General features: G+C 39.3%; 2 protein-coding genes across 3 annotated transcripts in view; one reads left to right on the top strand and one right to left on the bottom strand.

Moving 5' to 3' along the window:
• Nucleotides 1-296: 296 nt before the first annotated feature.
• On the top strand, nt 297-17,462 carry LOC112043839 (transketolase-like protein 2). Its single transcript, XM_052888511.1, has 13 exons — nt 297-502; nt 2,299-2,416; nt 2,525-2,742; nt 3,126-3,276; nt 5,186-5,413; nt 6,590-6,777; nt 8,352-8,423; nt 9,747-9,870; nt 11,331-11,479; nt 12,205-12,322; nt 13,320-13,431; nt 13,735-13,854; nt 14,741-17,462. Exons 1-13 carry the CDS (start codon nt 405-407, stop codon nt 14,911-14,913), a joined length of 1,869 nt encoding a protein of 622 aa, XP_052744471.1. The 5' UTR covers nt 297-404; the 3' UTR covers nt 14,914-17,462.
• The window catches only part of LOC112043838 (uncharacterized), a 29,785-nt gene continuing 26,321 nt past the window's right edge, over nt 17,334-20,797 (bottom strand). For both annotated transcript variants that reach the window (XM_024079455.2, XM_024079456.2), the window contains exon 3: nt 17,334-20,720. In XM_024079455.2, the coding sequence (XP_023935223.2) occupies nt 18,764-20,720 (1,957 nt within the window). In that variant the 3' untranslated portion in view covers nt 17,334-18,763. The remainder of the gene's footprint in view (nt 20,721-20,797) is intronic.

The raw sequence follows: 20,797 nt of genomic DNA, 5'->3' as shown, positions 1-20,797 counted from the left end.
GAAAAGTGTAAGGTGCCCAGAATAGGTTGTGCAATTTTACTGCCTTTATTTTTTTTCATACTGGGAGTACGATTCTTAAGGAGTAAACTCCAAAAGTCTGTATCTTATAAAAGTGAAACGAATAAATTGATAATGCGATGATCCACATCAGTTATTTATTTACTTAAACAGTTAGGTTCTTAGTTATGAATCTTGATCAAAATATCGATAATTCAAAAATCAATATTTAGAAGTCACTAACCGAGACCGCTAACCGCACCGGCCGGTTAGTTTGACTTTGACATGACATGACAGCTAAAATATTCTATTTTCGAAAGCCCGCGTGCGTGTGGAGTGGTTGTGAGGCTAAGTTAGCTTGATAATAAATATATTTTGTATAAATTTTTATTTAAAAATCCATCAAAATGAAGGGTGATAAGAACGTAGACTTCCAGGCCCTCAAGGATATCGCAAACAAGCTCAGAATCGACAGCATAGTCGCAACAAACGCCTCCAAATCCGGGTAAGTGCAGTTAACCTCAACCAAGTTTCCACTTGATTGAAGGTCTAATGAAGGTTATAAAGGGCAGGTTCTTAGCGGAATATTAGCTAGATCTTGTACATTTTCGCGTTAGTATCTTTTCTGTACACCTTAGTTACTATTAACATACGAAATCGAATGCATGGGACAGTTGACCTCCCGCATTGCCGGGTCAAATATCGTATACTGAATGATAATTACTTATTGTGTACCTACGTGAAATAATTAACAATTCGAGATTATCATTGTATATTACAACTGATAACTCTTCGTTTTATTTACTTTAATAATTTTGATAAAGACAATGAGGCTTGCTTGGGTGATAATTGATCAGATTTGGTTCTTTACACGTGCTGTTGAAATCTATATCCATACCTTGTCACTAGTGGTCACATACTACTAGCTGATAGAACTAACCAATAGTCCATTAGATAATACTTACCTATGCCTTTACTTAATCAAATAAATTTCAGTGCAATTACACATGGAATATCCTGCATTATACTGCTCTGCATCCTTCAACTACCTAATTAAAAAAAGCAAAACCTTTTTTGCCATAAAGTTTCTGTTCAGTCAAAAACTTAAAAAAAATACATTTGTAATAAATGATTGATAGAGACAATTGTTAGTTAAAAACATGTCAAGGTCAATCATTAAACATTGTTTTAAGTCATTAATTACATAACATAAGAGTTAGAATCATCTTGAGTTGGCAACAGTTTTATCTTGTACCTACAACTACATTTAAATACCTACTTAAAATACTTAGTCATTATGCAAAAGCTATTGTTGAGGCAGAAATACTGTATAATCGAGGATCATTTATTATTTATTTATTTCACCAGTGTATTTATTATTTATTTATTTTACCATTGTTCATTGTTCATTTTACTCTTTAATCTTAAAGCTAAACATTATTTAGCATGTACACTTTATAAAACAATTCTTTATTCAATTTGAGCAATAATAATTATGTCTATTATGACTTTTGTAGTTAGTCCTGAAGTACTGAAGCTTCGTTCTTTTAATTGTACAATATTATGTTTTATTATGCAAACACAGTGGCAAAAAAATAAGGAGCTGAGCAGTGTTACTATGCAATAATACACATTTTATTGTAGTTCTAAATATGTTTTGAATAACAAAACAAGTATTAATTTCTTTGTAGATTCATAAACTTATGGCTATTATTTGCTGAGTGACTAAGTCTCAGATCATCACTGGCAACGTGCAGTGTTGGTGTACTCCCAACAGTAGAGTAACATCATTTGGAGGGGCCCTTAATCAAAAATAAAGGATAAGAATTTCTCACTCTTCTTCAAAAAAACAAAAATGCTTGCCTAAAACAAATATGATAGTAAACTTAACCTAAGCCTGCAAAAAAAAAAGATTGCTTTTTTTACTTTTGTAATTTCTGATGTGAATCTCTGTAGGTAGTTTTTATGTTTTTTTTTTTCCAGGAAGCATCAGATTCAGTGATATTGTAGATTAGACTTTATTAAACTTTTCTTTTACATGTAAAGGAGCCCTGTAGTCCGGGGGCCCTTGTATCATTGATACAGCTGATATGGCAATAGCTACGTCCCTGATCTGACCCCAAACTAGGTGGACCAAAGACATTGAGTGGCTAACAGGGAGCCTCTGTATACATACACCTCAGAAATGTCATCACAAAACACCTATGCCCTGCAGTAGATATCCATCCACTGCAGGGCAAGGATGATAAAAAATCATGTTCATTATTTTTTTTAAATGAAGTAACTTGTTGTACTATACAGACACCCCACATCATGTGCATCCATGGCGGAGATTATGTCAGTGCTGTTCTTCCACACCATGCGCTACAAGATCTCAGCACCAAGGGACCCCTCCGCTGACAGATTTATACTTTCAAAGGTAATCTACAACAAATACTGACAATTTAGGTAAATAGTTAAAACTGTAGGTCTGGTTTGCATAATATTGAAATGAGTATACTATAAATCAAATTGAATTTACCTCCAGGGTCATGCGGCTCCAATCCTCTATGCAGCGTGGGCAGAAGCTGGTCTCTTCCCTGTGGAAGAGCTGAAGAACTTGCGCAAACTGACTTCAGACCTCGAGGGCCATCCCACCCCAAGACTGAACTTTGTAGATGTGGGTACAGGCTCTTTGGGCCAGGGCCTGGCAGTAGCAGCTGGCATGGCTTATGTCGGGAAGTACTTCGATCAGGCACCATACAGGTAAAATATGCTTGTATTAGAAAACTATCTCGAAATACCTCAACTGATGACCCAGGGCAGCATTTTCTTCGTCAAGTGGTAAGTGGTGGTTTGGATCATGAGGATTTTAGTTTGATTCCCGAATGAAGTCTTCTTTTATCAATATTTCAAAAAATTCTTAGTAAAACTCTCAGCCCTGAGTAGGAAGATGGTATTACACTGCTGTACCAACTGCTATGGTCATTATAAATAATTAATTTCATATTATTACAAAATTAAACATTATCATTTAAAGCCTAAGTTGAAGTGACCTTTTCTAGGAGGGGGGGGGACTCTAAACACCCCCGCCCTTACCTCGCTACAATCACCAGTCTTTTATTTAAATACACATGTCCCTGTTGCAGGGTGTACTGCCTGGTAGGCGACGGCGAGGCAGCGGAGGGCAGCATCTGGGAAGCGCTACACTTTGCCAGCCATTACAAGCTAGACAACCTGGTGGTGATCTTTGATGTCAACCGACTGGGGCAGTCCGAGCCCACCTCCCTGCAGCATCAGGTAACTTTACCGTTGGGTACTTGAAATTTTATGTACTGCTATCAAACGCCCGAATGGAAAACAGCGTTAACTGCTCATAAACCTTTTGGAATCATTGTCAAATTTTCAACTAGCATTTTCTTATAGGCCCTGAAGGCAGTAAGCGAAGGGATGGTTGAAATGACTCTCTCCTAAGAATGAGTGTCTCTCCTAAGACTCGGACTATGGCTTTTGGACTAAGAATTAAAAACTCATGTCTGGGTGACAGGAGAGACACTGTGCAGCTTGTGTTTGTGTTGCCTGGGAAGCATTGTCAGTTGATATGTCCTCCTCAGCATTGTAAAGGATCCGCTGCATAGTTTACAAGATCTATGGACGCCATGTATAGTATAGTAAGCGCAATAACAAAGCGTCACATCCTCTGTGGACAAGCGGCGTAGACAAGTTGCGCTATAGTATCGTAGCTCACTTCTCTCTTGCAGCTGACATTGCAATTGATCTTCATATCTTCATATCCTTAGCTTGGCTAGTTCGTTAATGACAGTCCCATGATATGCGGGCGACAGGGGAAATTTGTCAAGCTATGACATACACCAACAGACATCCATCAGAACTGACTTTCATTTATAGTTCCACCTAATAATTGAAATATCACCGCTACTTATAATTTAAATTTACAAAAATCCTTAATGAGTCTTTATGTCATATGGAGAAACTATTATTAGCTTTAGCTTGCCATCTCTGGTAGTTGGATGATTTATCTAATAAAAAATGGGGTTTTTCTCTTTGCGCAAATAATGAATATCTTATCTAATATTAATAATTGATTTTAGATTTATATCTAGAAATATATTAAAGGTTTAGAATAGATATAGATATAAATGCACTAGAGAGCCAGTTTCCTCCATTTTGTAGCAAATGGATAAAACAAATTATATTAATAAAAATAAATTGTAGTAATAATTGTCAAACAGCAATAAAGTATATTCAATAAACCTACTCGTAAACTCAGCACATAGATTAAGACCATTATTCATTTTTGACCAATCGAAAAATTTTCGATTATATTCCCCGCCTCTCTATACATATCAGAGCTTCAGATATATTATGTAACATCATTAAATGTTATAATGTTCATTATATTACTGTTTGATTATCTTGTTTATATAAGTGTTTAAAATAGATCGAGGTCGATTGTTATATATGTAATGTTATAGTATCTCTACCAACATTTCCTAATGCACTACACTAGCGATTTTATTTGAATGAGTTAAACATCGACATAATGCCACAGCCACATCATGCTCCTCGCGCTGCCGCGATGTTAACGTGGACACTAGGACTTAGGTAAACCCAGTGGCGGATTTACCTAAGTCCTAGTGGGCCTGGGGCTTGGGTGGTCAGATGTTAGGGGTGATCATTTGTGACAGTAAAATTGGGAATAAGCAAACAAAAATAACCCAAATTTCATGACAAATTTTTAATGTTATCACTTTTTGTTTTCTTAAAACTGGAAACCGTTTGGAATCTTATATTGAAATTCAATTGAAAGTATAACATAATATCTACAGCAATTTGGAGCCAACACTATAAATCCACCACTGCGTCTACCCACTCATTGTTGTACTCGCGCCATTAACGCCCTGTATTTGTAACGTGACCACAGTACGTCGTGGCAACCATCGACCATAGCTAATTACCACCATACGTGACAAAAGACGTAGCATCAAGCAATTTAGCCTTGTGGTATGATGCCGCGTAAAAATCCTCACAGTTGTCGGTAGAATAAATGTACCTCTTCCAAGTAAACCCAATTCTATCCTAGACATGCATTGTCACTTACCAACTCACGGCTCTTATTAGCACAACACGAGACACAAACACGAGTTTGCCTAGTTTAAGGATGCCATTGTCAATTTGTACCTTCCAGATGGACGTCTATGCAGCCCGGCTCAAGTCTTTCGGCTTCCACACACTGGTGGTGGACGGGCATGACGTCACCGAGCTGGTCAAGTCTCTGGACGAGGCGGCGTCAGTGGGGGGCAAGCCCACCGCTATTGTGGCCAAGACGTACAAGGGGAGGGGCTTCCCCGGCATCGAGGATAAGGAGAACTGGCATGGGAAGGCGCTGGGTGCTGACGGAGACAAGATCATCAAGGTAGATGCACTATGAATTCGAAATCCATTTATTTCAAGTAGGCTATAAAGGCCCCTTTGAATTCTCAGGTTATGTTATTAAAGTGAATATACCATGACAAAACAGTATCTAAAAACATCCACTTACAAGAAATCATAGTTCTTGTATTTTTATTCCACTATTATTTGCTAGCTTTTGGTTTTAGTAAGACTAACGATAGCAATAATCTATACTAATATAAAGCTGAAGAGTTTGTTTGTTTGTTTGTTTGAACGCACTAATCTCAGGAACTACCGGCCTGATTTGATAAATTCTTTCAGCCCATTTATCGAGGAAGGATATAAGGCTACGTTTTATCCCCGTATTACGGGAACGGAGACCAGGCGGGTGAAACCGCGCGGCGTCTACTAGTTTTTGATATACAAGATAAGTTGGTGTTCATTCAAAGACGAATGAATACTGCAAAAATTGTTCTTGTTGATACTACTGTAATTTTATAACCAAAAATGTATATTTATGCACTGACATAATTTTTGAAATACATTAACATAATGTATGTCTCTGTGTCCAGTGCTATATCAAGCTGTGTGTCGTACTCACGCGGTCGATGTCGACCGACGTGGTCAGTAGCACTCAGACAAAAACATCTAATAATATTTAAAAAAAAAAAATAAAAAAAAAAAAAATATTTTATGCTTTACATGCAGCAATTCATCATTTACAACCATGCATGCAGACACTCAATACTCTGGTCGCTTGATTTTCTGTTTTTCACGAAAATCAAAGATTTTCCCCAGATAAGAAGTAGACTATGTGTTAATTTAGGGTATATAAACAAGTAGCAAACGTCCGCGACTTCGTCCGCTTTTAGACCCTCTTAATCCGGCCTTCTCGCAAAATCCGTACTTAGCGGACGTCTACCAATTATAAACTACCTCTCTTCCGAATTTCACCTTCGTATCTACGTCAAGCACTTTTTGAGACTTAGTGACCTTTTGTGTTTTGTATATTTAGATCTCCATTCCAAATTTCATCCATACTAGTTAAGTAGTTGCAGCATTTACCATCGGGTGAACTATCAGCTTGTCTCATCATTTCCTGATTTCCTGGGCATTTTCCGCACTTGACCATCCATGTGGGCTGTTGTACGTAGGTCATTTATAACTATAAAAAAATTTAATGTTTGTCTGTCTGCAGCACCTCCAGTCGCAGATCAAGAACGCATCAATCACCCTGAAGCCGCAGCCGCCGCTGGCCGAAGCCCCCAAGGTGCACATCAGCGACATCACGCTGTCCTCCCCCCCAGCCTACAAGAAGGGGGAGATGGTCGCCACCCGCCTCGCCTACGGGACGGGGCTCAAGAAGATTGCAGACACCAACCTTAGGTACACTAACGACATACTTACTACCTTCTTATTCTACTATCCATGGGCCAGACTCATTACTGAGAGGTTGTGGTTTGATGAACTATTGTCATACCCGTTTCTAACGCAGACTATTACATATTATATTAGTCATATCTAAAAATAATCTTTTTAACATTAAAATGGAACTGTCTTCAAAGACATGTTTATTTATTTTGATTTTAACATAAAATTACTAACCCGATGTTCATGTTAATGAAATGGGACCAATCTGGAAGTAATGCTCTTTCAAACGAAAACAGAATTTTTAAAATTGATTACTAAATGGCAAAGTTATGGGGTAACTAAGAACCACTTCCTTTTTTTAAAGTTGGTTAATTATGACAAATAATTTTTACTCATTATCCATCCAATATTTCAACTCATCATCCCTTCTTTCACATAACCTCTTATACACCTATTTTTTGGCTTACTGTAGGATCAGTAGGCCAAAGTTGCGCGCCAAAGGATATAGAGATAATTATGTCTACTTATACATGTATTTCCTTGCAAAGAGATCAATATGAAGACAAAATATTTCAATGTGTTTGTTGTGTATCCCATTTTATGCACTGACGATTGAATCAAATTACACTACAATAGTGTATTGGTGTACGTCGGTGCTACAGCAAGCTGTGTGTCGTACTCACGCGGTTGACGTCGACCGACGTGCTCAGTAGCATTCAGACATTTGGATCTAATGGAAAACTATTTATTTCATTACTAGAATTTTCCAAAAATTAGTGATCATGTGTTGTCCTTTTTCGTTTGGAAGTTTTACTGGAACAAGAGACAAATTTGAACGAGTTTAATCAGTGTGATATATTTATTTAGCATGTTTTGTTCATAATCAAGATTATTGAGAAATAAATAACTATAATTTTCTTACATGCCTGGTCAGGTGAATGGAAATATTGGTTGTAGATGGTGACTGCCTGGTGGGAGGCTTTGGCCGTGGCTAGTTACCACCCTACCGACAAAGACGTACCGCCAAGCGGTTTTAGCGTTCCAGTATGATGTCGTGTAGAAACCGAAAGGGATGTGGATGTTCATCCTCCTCCAAACAAGTTAGCCCGCTTCCATCTTAGATTGCATCATCACTTACCATCAGGTGAGATTGTAACCAAGGGTTAACTTGTAAAGAATAAAAAAAAAATAAAAAATAAATGAAAACTTTCCTTGACCAAATCCAGAACATTCTAAATAAAGACCTGATTAAAAGTATCCTGTAATGTTTGCTCACACTCTGGTGATCAGTTGATCATTCGGTTAATCACTTCCACTCGGTTGAACACTGTATCTACTTAGTACCATTGTGGTATGTACTACTGTAGCACCCAAGTGCAACTGATCCCCTCTATCCGAGGCCTGTATAGACTAATCTGTTGACAGCCTAGGATGTTAACTACTTGGCTGTATACTACATACCTTAAGCCGAGAAACTTGAAATGATTGTTGAGAATAAAACAAGCTAGGAGATATAAAATTAATGGTCTCTGCCCAATACTAGTATGTGTTATGTGTATTCCCCGCTACAGCAGAGGGTGTTGTTACAGAGTGATCGCCATGGACGGGGACACCAAGAACTCCACCTTCAGCGATAAACTGCGCAACGCGTACCCTGACAGGTGAGTGCACCTCTAAAGACTTGACTATGTAGTTATGTACTTAAAATTTCTGTTTTGTACAACCTGTATTTAGTGAACTTTTCCTTGATAATAATTGGTGAAATTTTTACAATCAATTTACATTAAACCCTGTTCAAACTTTTTTCGCTAATGTCTTTAAAAGTTGTCCTTTAATTCTATGGATCAATCACAGTGTAAACAATATCGGAATCATCTTGTCCAATTCCGTCCAACAACCCAAGGCAATAATCTGAAGTCATGAGGTGGAGCACCTACCAGACTGTGTAGTTTTATGCACTGACGAAAATTATTGATATACATTACTTAATGAATGTATGTCTCTCTGTCCAGTGCTATATCAATCTGTGTGTCGTACTCACGCGGTCGATGTCGACCGACGTGGTCAGTAGCACTCAGACAAGAACATCCCTTAATAGTTTCTACCCTCCATTGATTCATATGATACATGTCACCATATTGACACCTTATTTTTTCTCGAAAGTGCTCACAATATCATTAACAACGTCAAACATCGTATAAAACTTAAAATACGCACATATATCGCTAATTAAAGCCTTGAGCTCGCGTTTTGATATTTGTTACTTCTAAGACCTTGTCCAGAAGGGGCAAATTCGAATCATATCGCGCGAATTCATACGCGCGTTGTCGAAGTACTAGACATCAATACATCGCGTCCACAAGCATCGCGCGAAGTTAAAATACGCGCGTAAATCGCGTGCACTACGCCAGACTCTCGACTCGCGCGTGATTCGCTCGTATTCGCGAGTCGAGATACTAGGAACGCCTTGTTGCGTCCAGTTAATGCGCGAACTCTAGAGCGAGTACACGTTCAACTCCATGTTTCGTACTGAATTCCTCCTCAAAGTTCGCGCGTTGGTACGCCCCTTGTCAACGCAACGGTCGCGCGTAATACGCGCGAGAGAATCACGGCGAATTCGCCCTTTCTAGACAAGGTCTGAGTTGCTTAATGTTTACACGCGATTTCGCAGCAAATGTATTATTGACTACTAACTTTATTGCTCACCTAACACACAGCCACATGGCCAGTTTTCTGTAATAATTGGTTTAATGAAATCCTTTCTGTAGATCTAGAATGCGTGTCTCGTGACATGACTGACTGTTGTCGACCATCAGTGGCAAAATTGAATTTCTATGGGGCTTCTATATAACGAAAGAGGGCGAGCCTATCGATTTCGCTGCTACTGGTCGGTGTTATGTATATTTATCGCCCCGAGATGTGTAGTGGATGCATCCTAGGGTTATTAGACGTAGTATTATGTGAACGGGTGGTGTCATGTGCAGATACATCGAGTGCTTCATCGCGGAGCAGACGCTGGTGGGCGCGGCCACGGGCGCCGCGTGCCGCGACCGCGCCGTCGTGTTCGCCTCCACCTTCGCCGCCTTCTTCACGCGCACCTTCGACCAGGTACTGCAGACGGTGGAGGTGTAACTATAATACATCATCATTAGATGCCTTCTTCCAGCTGAAGTTTGCCGGTCATGTGTAGAAAACTCAACCGGTCTTTTGCAGTATTTTTAAGCTGTGTATATGTTAACTTGGTCCACTCTTTGACATCATCTATCCACTTTCTCCGCTGTCTTCCTGGAGCACGTTTTCCGGGTATCTTACCTAAAGTGCATGTAAATAATATTTAACTAAAGAGTGATGTCAACGTAACTGTCTTTTCTCAAACTTCGCTGTTCACTCCGCCTATCCTCGTGGTGGACTTAAAGAGAACACAATCTAATTAGGGAGCACTGGTTTTATATTTGGAGTGCATGTCTCAGTAGTTGTATTCCACAAAACGAGTGCTACATGAAACTGTTGGTCGTACTCACGCGACTACCATTAGTCGATGTGGGCAGTAGCTTACAGACATGTATCCAACTGAACTGATAACATAAGTTGCATTTAAGTTTTACCCCCCCTGGACACATACTGATATCTATGTCGCTCATTGAAATGTTAAGTTATGTTACTTTAAAGTTGTTTCCATAATTAAAACAATTTTAAAATTGGTGATTAACGTATCGGCAGTGCAGAACTGATATCTAAATCCAAAAATAAGAACATCACACGACAGCTAACTTATTAGGTTAGGTGTAAAATGCTTGCCCGCAGATTTGCTCGATGTACCAAAGAAGTTAAAATAACGCTTTTCAAAGCCTACTGTCAATCGTTCTACTCGAGTGGTTTGTGGGTGACATATTCACTTAGATCACTAAATACCCTTAGAGTTCAATACAATAATGGGTTTAGGATGTTGTTGGGGTTGCCAAGGTATTGTAGTGCAAGTGGCATGTTCTTCGATGCTCGCACTGATGGTTTCCATGCTATCATGCGCAAAAAGGCAGCTTCACTCCTACAACGTCTTCGCGATGGCCACAACAGCATCCTGGGCTCAATATTGGAGAGGTTGAGCTGCCCAATAGTGGCACGATGGATAGCTATGGCTACAGGCCGTTTTTGTAGATAGATGTTACATAGATAGATGTTACTTTTATTTTTAATTTTAATTTTAATTTTTAGGTTCACTAACAATACTAACATAGTTTAAGGTAAAAAATTGTTATTAATCTTACTAACTCATCTAGATTATTATTTATATGGTTCTTGAACTGAAATAAAAATTCATTTATTTATTTTTATTTTATTTAGCGATTTCGTTCATTTCAAGCAGTAAAACGTCAGAGGAGTGCCGCTTTTTGGGTTATGTTGTGGACAGCCAAGATCCGCATTACGTTCGAGTTTATCTACAAGACATAGTTTTTAAATTAAAACTCAATCTTAAGATAAATAGACGTCCAAGTTTTATAACACATTCCATAATTTTATTTAACGCCACATTGTGGAAAGTTTCTCATTATAATTGTTTGTATCTACAGATCCGAATGGGAGCCATCAGTCAGAGCAACATCAACCTGGCGGGCTCGCACTGCGGGGTCAGCATCGGGGAGGACGGACCCTCGCAGATGGGACTCGAGGACCTGGCGCTGTTCCGCGCCGTGCCCACCGCCACCGTCTTCTACCCCTCGTGAGTGACCCCCGCCATTTGTTATCTATAATGACTTTCCAAGTAATTTGCAAGTGGTTAATAAGTGGTCATTTGTAGAAAACACATATCCGACGATGATACAGACTTATTATTGAGATCGTTGCATCATGTTGGGAGGTTTTGAGCGAACGTGGAAGCTTCGCCAAAAGGGGAACTCTTATCGGTCGATGATGAGAGAGGGAAGAAACATCTGCGTTGCAAAACAAAACTTGTCCTAATAATGCGTTGACGCTGAATAGAAACTTGCTCTAAAAATGCGCTGACGCCAGGTAAGATTGTTGAATCCAGAAAAATCTGTCCAGAAGTCAATTGGATGATGCTACAATTCTGACATCTCATTGTCATCCACAAAGAATATTCACAAGTTATCTGTGTCGTGAAGACTTGTCTGTTGTCATGTTTGGATGATTAATATGCTTTGTGCGTTTTTCTTTTTAGAGAGGCATAAGGATTCTGCATGTAACATGAAGCAATGAAGCAACTTTTCAGTTGAAAATATGAAATAAACGTTCTTTAAACGGTGAACGAAAAACATCGTGAGGAAACCTGCATAACTGAGAACTTTCTTAATTCTCTTCATGTGTGAAGTCTGCCAATCCGCTTAGCGCATAGTGGTGGACTATTAACCAAAACTCTCATTCTGAAAGGAGATTCGTGCTCAAAAGTGATCTAATGTGTTGTTAACGAGTGAGCTGTCCCTGCAGCGACGCCGTGTCGACGGAGCGCGCGGTGGAGCTGGCGGCCAACACGCGCGGCATCTGCTACCTGCGCACGTCGCGCCCTAACACCGCCGTGCTCTACGACAACGACACCGTCTTCAAGGTGACCACGACACTGCACTATCCATCATCATCGTCATGGGCGTCCACTGCTCTTGCATGGACTTCCAAACACAATAGACTCGAGCCAACAGCATCCAGCTGCTCCCTGCAACCAGCTTGATGTCCTTGGTCCACCTAGTGGGAGGTCGACCGACACTGCGCTTTCCGGTTGAAAGTGCCATTCCAGCACCTTGGGACCCCAACGTCCATCGGCTCTTCGATCTATGTGAACCGCCTATTGCCACTGACTTTATGAATAAGAATAAGAAATAATCTACTTGTTTCTGTTTTGATCACATAGTGTGTCTGAGTGTGACTCAGAGAGTGACTGTGAGCCTTTTTATGAGGGCCACAGTTAATGAGCACACAATCATAATCTATGTCTATGTCAATCTAAATTTATAATATAGTAATATTATAAAGAAGTAATGTTTGTGGTATACCACTAGAAACCCACGCTATTATATGTATTTACTAACAGTTGCTCGCACTGCCCACTCCCCTCTGTCGTCACACTAGGCATACCATTCGGAAACTGGAGCACATCTAGTGTCCCACCAAACACCCTCCCACCCATCGACTATACTGTAGCGTGTAAGTCGTTATATATGACGTGGACACTGACTAAATTACACCTCTGATTATCCGAGTAAGACTAAATCACACGGGCTGAATATCGGGATATCGTGGTATGCCTCGACTAGGTTCTACACTTTACGTCAGGGATGGCAAATACAAAGTAACACTATCGATGATCACTTAACTTACTTCTACAGCTCTACCCTCTAACCACAATATTGATCAAGTATAGTGCTGATACTATCACATGTAAACCAGGATTAACTATCGTTTAGCAAGGGGTTCACCACGAGCGGATCGCGGACTGGCAACCGCTAGTAGTAGGGTTAAAGGGCGCTTTTACAACTAGTAAACTGTCGACATGCCGAATATGCAACCTGAATGTGCAATCACTACAACAAACAATATATCTGCGGCAGGTGGGCGAGGCGAAGGTGGTGCGCAGCGGCGCCGCGGACCGCGTGCTGCTCATCGGCGCGGGCGTCACGCTGCACGCCGCCCTGGCCGCCGCCGCCGCCCTCGCGCAAGAGGGTACGCACTCTCATCCCTTCACACATGTCAACCATCTCCCTCAGTGGCGTGAACTGCATACCCTAACAGTTGTCTTAATGCCTATTAAAGGAAGATTTTCCCAGTTTGCTTAAGGTTCTTACTAGTGCATCCCCAGATCGAAAACCGTATGCACGCCACTGATCACCATCTTATTCATCAACCATCACCTATCATCATCATCAAATTGAACAGTCAGAAAAAATAACATTGTACATGTCCTTCCATTTGATTTTCTCGAAGTACCCTCTATTCTAACAATAGTATATTGATGTTGTGTCGCAGGCGTGGAGGCGCGCGTGCTGGACCCGTTCACCATCAAGCCGCTGGACGAGGCCGCGGTGAAGAAGCACGCCAAGGCGGTGGGCGGCAGGGTGGTCGTCGTGGAGGACCACTACCAAGCCGGTACGTACATACTCTACAGTAAACTTGATTGCTGTAGTCAGCGCGTTATCAACTGAGTTGTGCCAACGATCATTTCCCAATGTATCTATCTACAAGAGATAACTACTGACCGCTATGTTGTAGATATCCGTTGTACGCGTACTAAGCGGTTTGGTTCCTCATTCATTATACGCACTGCAAAGATATGGAAGGCTCCTCCAGCTTCCGTTTTCAATACCATTTTTATCATATGGGTATCTTCAAGTCGAAGAAAGAAAGAATGGGCATTTTCTAGGCCAGCGAGTTCCATCATTGATTTTTATTATCATCATTGCTTACTATTATTGTGTTACTAGCGGATGCCCGCGACTTCGTCCGCGTGGAATTTAGTTTTTTAACCGGGATAAGAAGTAGCCTGTGTGTTAATACAGGCTATAATATGTCTCAATACCAAATTTCAGCTAATTCGGTTCAGTAGTCGAGGCGTGAAAGAGTAACAAACATTCATATCATCAAAATTATTAGTTTTCGCAAATTTCGGGAACCATAGATTTTTTCGGGTAAAAAAGTAGCCTAAGTGTTAATCCAGAGTAAAATCTATTTCCATTCTAAATTTCAGCCAAATCGCTTCAATAGTAGCGGCGTTAAAGAGTAACAAACATCCAAACATCCATACAAACTTTCGCGTTTATAATATTAGTAAGATTCATATTAATTTATTATAAAACATCTAAAACTTACGTGATTCTACGTTAGAGTCTGCTCGACTAGTTTTAAACCCATACGGGACTATTTGTCACGAGCTGGTTCTTGCAACGCGGCGCTGCCGCTCACAGCGCGCGTTAAGAGAGAGCTTGAAGGGAGTGTGTGTTTAACGTTTTCAATAAGAGTACATGTATGTGGTCAGGCGGTCTGGGCGAGGCGGTGCTGTCGGCGCTGGCGCTGGAGCGCGACGTGGTGACCGCGCACCTGTTCGTGCGCGAGGTGCCGCGCTCGGGCGCGCCCGACGAGCTGCTCGACAAGTACGGCGTGTCGGCGCCGCACGTGGCCGGCGCCGCGCGCGCGCTGCTCAAGCTGTGAGTGCACACGTGCTCACTACTCTTCATTTCATACTCAATATGCATACATTTTTATATACACCGCGTCTATAACCCACCGCGACATTGCCAATACAAGTGTTCAATACAAGGAACCCCTTGCGAACGTACGCGAGTGTGTCCAATACAAGGAATCCCTTAGTTCTATGAAAAATAGGCTCAAGCAAATTCACACTCTAGCAGGAAAAAAATTGATGAAAAAATTAAAGATCCTGTTAAATTCTGTTTCGTAAGTATGAAGTTAATGAACTTTGACTAGTTTCAGAAATGTTGTTTTATAACTACATACCTACTATCTTCAATATACATATCGGCGGCAATGTGTCTAAGGTCTTTGCTTAAAAGCTTTGTCAATTGCCGACAACGCGGCGAGGAGATAGGTAGGTGTGTAAAAATACAGGATGTTTTAAAATAATCGAGTTTTGAAAGTTTGTTAAAATTGTAGCTCGTTAAATTATACTTTTTTTATAATAACACTAATGGATAATAGATATTGGGCACATTATGTGGGATTTCATTTTATGAGGAAGAAAATTGCTCGGTGTATATTTGTAATATGATAAAATTAATTAATTAATTTAAAACATCGCAATAGTAGCGCTGTGACGTCACAAAAGTCAAGAGAGACTTTTCTATTGGTTGCCTGAACTTATTGATGTGGAAAATTACATCAATTTAATTATAGAGTTGATATATAAAAACTTTACAGAATAGTGTTGCAAACGTTTTTAATATTATAGCTATTTGTATGAAATGAAGGGTAGTTTATGAACAAATTCCTTATATTTTGTCTTTAAAATTGACGATATTCAAAGATCAACTTTTATTTTAATACTGGCTAATTGGTAATATTAAATATATATACATCTCACGATGAAAACTATTGTTTAGTTTTAAGTTTCAAATGGTTAAGTTTGTAGCAATGACAATAATACTTTAACTGTGTTTTGAATCAAATCATCTTTATAAAAACATTGATTAGCGATTAATTCAGTGGTTCTGTTACTGTTCTCTATTTGAAGACTCAAGTGCGAATTCCACAAAATAAGCAGTTTTTTATTATTCTTTTACCGCGAATACTTAAACTGCTGTAACTCTTTTTATATTTGTATGTCCGTTTATCAAGATAAGGCTGATGTGTGATAGTATAACTCATGTGATTATAGATCTAACGGCAGGCGCCGATAGCTGTAAATTGTTTTTAAGAACTGTAACATTACCACCACCATAGAGGCAATTGGCTTTTTTAAAGACTATTGACACTGTGCCGACCTTGGTTTACTAACTTTCCTAAAAAAGTACAGGCCAAAGAATGTCTGTTAGTCTTTCTACTTTCAAGAGTTCAGAAAGAGCGATATATAGACAAAATCTATATAAATAAAGCCTGTTAATAATTGAAATTAAAATCTATTCTGTTTACTATTGAATCTCGCTCGGCATTGTATCTGTAAGTCTCAAGTTTCATTCCACTTCTCTATGGTATTGAAAGTTCCTTACAAAATTAAAATTACTTATAAGAACAACTGTACAACATAACATGGCAAATGTTTTAAACATTTTATAAGATAAACTTTGATGATTGCCATTAAGGCAGCATTTTAAGAGTTATATTTCTTACCATCCAACGTTGAATATTACTTTATTTCCATTAATGCAGGCATTTGCTAAAATATGACAATTCAACTTAAAGTTGTTGTCCATCTTTTGCTTAGTTGTGAGTGACATTTTACTGTGAAAGTCAGTAATGACGAATGGTTGTTGTATGCATATATTCTATATACATTAATATAGATGTTTTGTATCGTTATATATTATAGTTGGGCTGGACATAGCAGAATAGCACAATATCATGGTTCAAGGTCAAAGCGAAGGGCAGAAATCATATCGCATCAAATATGCAATATGTCCAGCCCTAAGTGCCTTTTATATATTTATATTTGCACAAGTTTTACAGTTTTTAATATTTTAAAGGGTTTAGATGTAAGAGTAATCTGTTATTCACTTATTAATATCATGTATAATGAAAAAATCACTGGCGGTTTTGAATTGTCGGAATTTTATAATAGGGACCAAAATGGAAACCGTCAGTGAAATGAAAAATGATCAAAACAATGTAACCAAATGTAGTGTTATTCCTTTCACTTTGTTTTAATTGAAAAGAGATAACACGACATTCAGTTAGCAATTTTAGTTTAAAATTTTGTTTTGAAATATATTATTTGCGCTACGAAATATTTCCATCAGAATTCTGTTAAAAACATTTTTAATGTCAGTAAAAAATAATTTTATGAACTTTGGGTAACTTTCGAAAATATATCTAAATAAAAAATATTTGGTAGCGTAAATTGAATTAATTATCTGATAATTGTAGGGGCTTCCTATTGGAGTAAATCACAAGAAATATTAATTTGTTAAACGTTTTATTGGTTCCACATTACATTCCTGTTGTTTTTGCATTTTTATTGTAAATCACAGAACTGTTTTGAGTTTTTTTTCATTTATTTTTTTAATAAAGTTTATTTGAGTACAAAACGTAGTCTTACTTTATAAATAAGTAACGACATATTAAATTAACGTTAATTTTAATAGTATTTACACATAAATTAACAATAACTAACAGATTGACTAGAACCACTCGATTATATGTACATATTGGTTGCAACAACAATGTGTACTTACTGATCTTAAACTAAAGTAAAAATTTGTCTAAAAATTCTCCTATCCCTTTCTACTGAGAACGTTTAGAAAGGGACTTCACTATACCCGTGGGAATTTACTTTAGACAGATGCACCATTCACACAGGTAAATCAGGGTACGAATATTTACGCTAAAATGTACTTAAAATATATACAATTAAGGTACAGTTTCTCTTAAAACTATCAAACAGCTTGATTAGGCGTCGAGTGACTAGATGTTAGTATTTCTGTTATTAGCTTTAGGCAGTCTATGCAACATTAAGTACAATAAATTATCTTACTCGTATCATATTTATATACGTAGTCAGTAGTCTGAGCTATCTGTGATTTGCTTAGCAATGCTTTTTTTTAATATTATGTGGTATCTTTGCATATACTCGGTATGTCGCTAAGCAATTTATCCATTAATTATAAATGAAACATTAATTATTTTCTGAAAATTGTTATAGAAAAGGCGACCCACAAAAATTGTAGTCGGTATATTTGGATGAGTATTTTAAAACTTATTATTAAATTAGTTTTACAATACTCGTCAAATTTTGTTTAGAATACATAGTGATATACAATTAGGCTCACTATTAAAATTCTGCATATGTGAATACCGGAAAATTTCATGAGAAAAACGATCTTTCTTCGGTAAGTAACAATTTTCTTTGTGACATCAATGTATCTTCATTGCATTGTTTTATGAAGTTGAATAATATTTTGACAATTTTAAAGCAAGTTGAACAACGAAAACAAAATAATCATAATAAGCCTATTCACGCGTTCTTTTTGTACATTAATAAAATAAAACCAGTATATCTTTGTGGTAAAAACGCTAACTATAAAACAGTTCAGTTATGGACGGAAAAATCTTAAAAACACAAGTCCAAATATTATGTCTCACTATAGGCAACGTGTTATAAATGCATCAATCAGCCACCAGCGATTGTTAGTAGCTTTTAAAAGTCTTTGGCGTATAAGTGTTTTATTTGTCCTAGACGGTATTTGAAAATCCATTTTATTATAGTAGAATAATTTGTTGATATATAAAAAAAATCAAATGAGCAACTGGAACTGAAGTTTTGGCTTGAGTTTTTAATACTGTCTGGAACAAATAAAACACTGCAATTCTAAAATATAATCCTACAAGTTCAACTCGTCCATTCTCCTGCGACGGCATCGTTTCCGGCCGGCTGTTCGGTGTGAGTGTCCGCCGTCTGCCTGTCGTCCAGCTCTCCCGGCAGGTAGTCCTTCCAACTCCGGAACAGGTACCGCGTGAATTTGCGCAGTTGCCGGAACTTGCAGTACGTCGCACCTTCCGCCGACTGCAGCTGCTGAGTCTGTATCAGAAATCCCTTCTCTTTAAACGTCTGCTCCAACTTTTCCCTCTGCAACGTCTTTCTCGACTTCCTTTTCTTTTTATTCAAATCTTCTTTTAAACTCACGCTCGGGGTGTCAGTCTTCGGCAAAGATACCGACGTTCCGACCGACTCCGTCCTGTCTGTGTTCAAATCTTTCTGTAAATATTCAAAGCCTTTGTTGCTCCCTTTGTTCCCCGTGCCGCTGTAATACCTGAAGTTGCCCCCGGAGTCGACCGACAACATTTTCTTTTCTTGCAACGAAGGTTTGGAACCGCCTGTGAACTTAAATTTACAAATGCTGACTTCCGTCGTGGGTGTCGTCGAGTTGCTTTTGGCGGGCATCGGCGGGATGAATATCGCCGAACGTTTCCTTTTCACCGGTCCTTGGAGAGGATTAGGTGACGCTCTCTTTTTCGGAGGCTCCGGACTTTTCGTTTCCTCGACCTGTTTGATCACTTTAGGGTCGAGAAGTTCCGAAATTTGTTTAAGGACTAACTTGCTTTTGCTGTCGTCCACTGACGGCTCTACGTTGTTGTCGCTTACCGGAGTCGACAACTTGTCGCGATCCTCGGGAGAGAACGGCAGCTGTCCGGAAGCCGCTAGCCGCTGATAGTATAACAATTGCGTCTGTAGAGCCAAAGGATGCATGTAGATTCCGGCGTTCGGCCAGTAAATGTAACCTGGGAATTTCTCGTCGTCCGGACTGACCGTCGACTGAGCCGGTTCCGATAGAGTCGGAGATACATTCCTCGTTTTGCGGGAAAGATCCGGGGAGCTGTTGGCGGTCGAAGGGCAATTCGTATTCCTCTGTATCACAGATATAGCGTTGGGTTGTTCGCTTTTCACGCTCTCCAGCTCCGAACTGTCTTCGAGTTCCGTCTTAACTTCGGGCGCGGACGTATAAATATTGCCGAACTTTTTCTGTATTTGCAACTTTAAATCGTGTAAATCTCTTATACAAAGATTCAGAGGTTCGTCGTCGCTATGTAGGGGTCCAGCCGTAGTTATCGGAACTTCAGGCATGGGTTCGTCCGGACTGCAAAATCTATGCGGGGAAGGATTCTCTAGCCGCCTCTTATACTCCTGAGACAGTTTCTTTTCCAAGAGATTCGATATTATTTTATTCTGTAAATCCGTTTTGGAGGTACTGTGCGGCGTATCTACACTTCTGAAGGGAGGGCACATTGTCAAATTATTCAATCGTTCTTGAGGCGGCGGCTGCCCCGGTACCACCGTGCCATAATTTTCATAAATTAGGTGACAGATGTCCGCTTTCTTTGGTTTCCTTCCGCGTCGCGGCTTGGAGTTGTTCAACGTCATCTCTCCCATATATGGCAAATCTTCGTACGTCATAATCTTGCTGGGAGCGATTGCCGGAGTTTTCTTTTTCTTCTCGTCTTTTTTAGCCGCCATGTTGAAAGAATTGGGGACTGTTAAAGGCCCTGTCTCATTTTGGACTCCGGCGAGTCTTTGTGCCCAGATCTTGAACGTTTCGTTGTTGAAGCTGCTCTCGGTGTTTTGCTCTTTCGGCTTTTCCGCTGGTTTCTTGTTGTTGGCTTTCTGTAAACTCTGCTCGTAATGATCGAGGTACTCCTGGGGCAATGCCTGGTGGTGGAACTTGAGCTTCCACCTGTTCTTCTGTCTGCTTCTGGCGTGTTTTGTTTTGGGCGGCTCGGGCTTGTCGAGGTTGCGGTCCTTGCTGGCCGACAGGAGCTGTTGGCGGAGCAGTTCTTTGTTTTCTGATGATCTGTGAAATATAAAAAAGAGTTTATTAGATATGGTTTAAAACGAGATACAGCAATCTTTATTGCTAAATATCTATAA

The sequence above is a fragment of the Bicyclus anynana genome, chromosome 22 (genome assembly GCF_947172395.1).
Source record: "Bicyclus anynana chromosome 22, ilBicAnyn1.1, whole genome shotgun sequence".
NCBI lineage: Eukaryota > Metazoa > Arthropoda > Insecta > Lepidoptera > Nymphalidae > Bicyclus > Bicyclus anynana.
The sequence above is the reverse complement of the archived record's forward strand: the minus strand, read 5'-3'. Positions and strand labels throughout refer to the sequence as shown.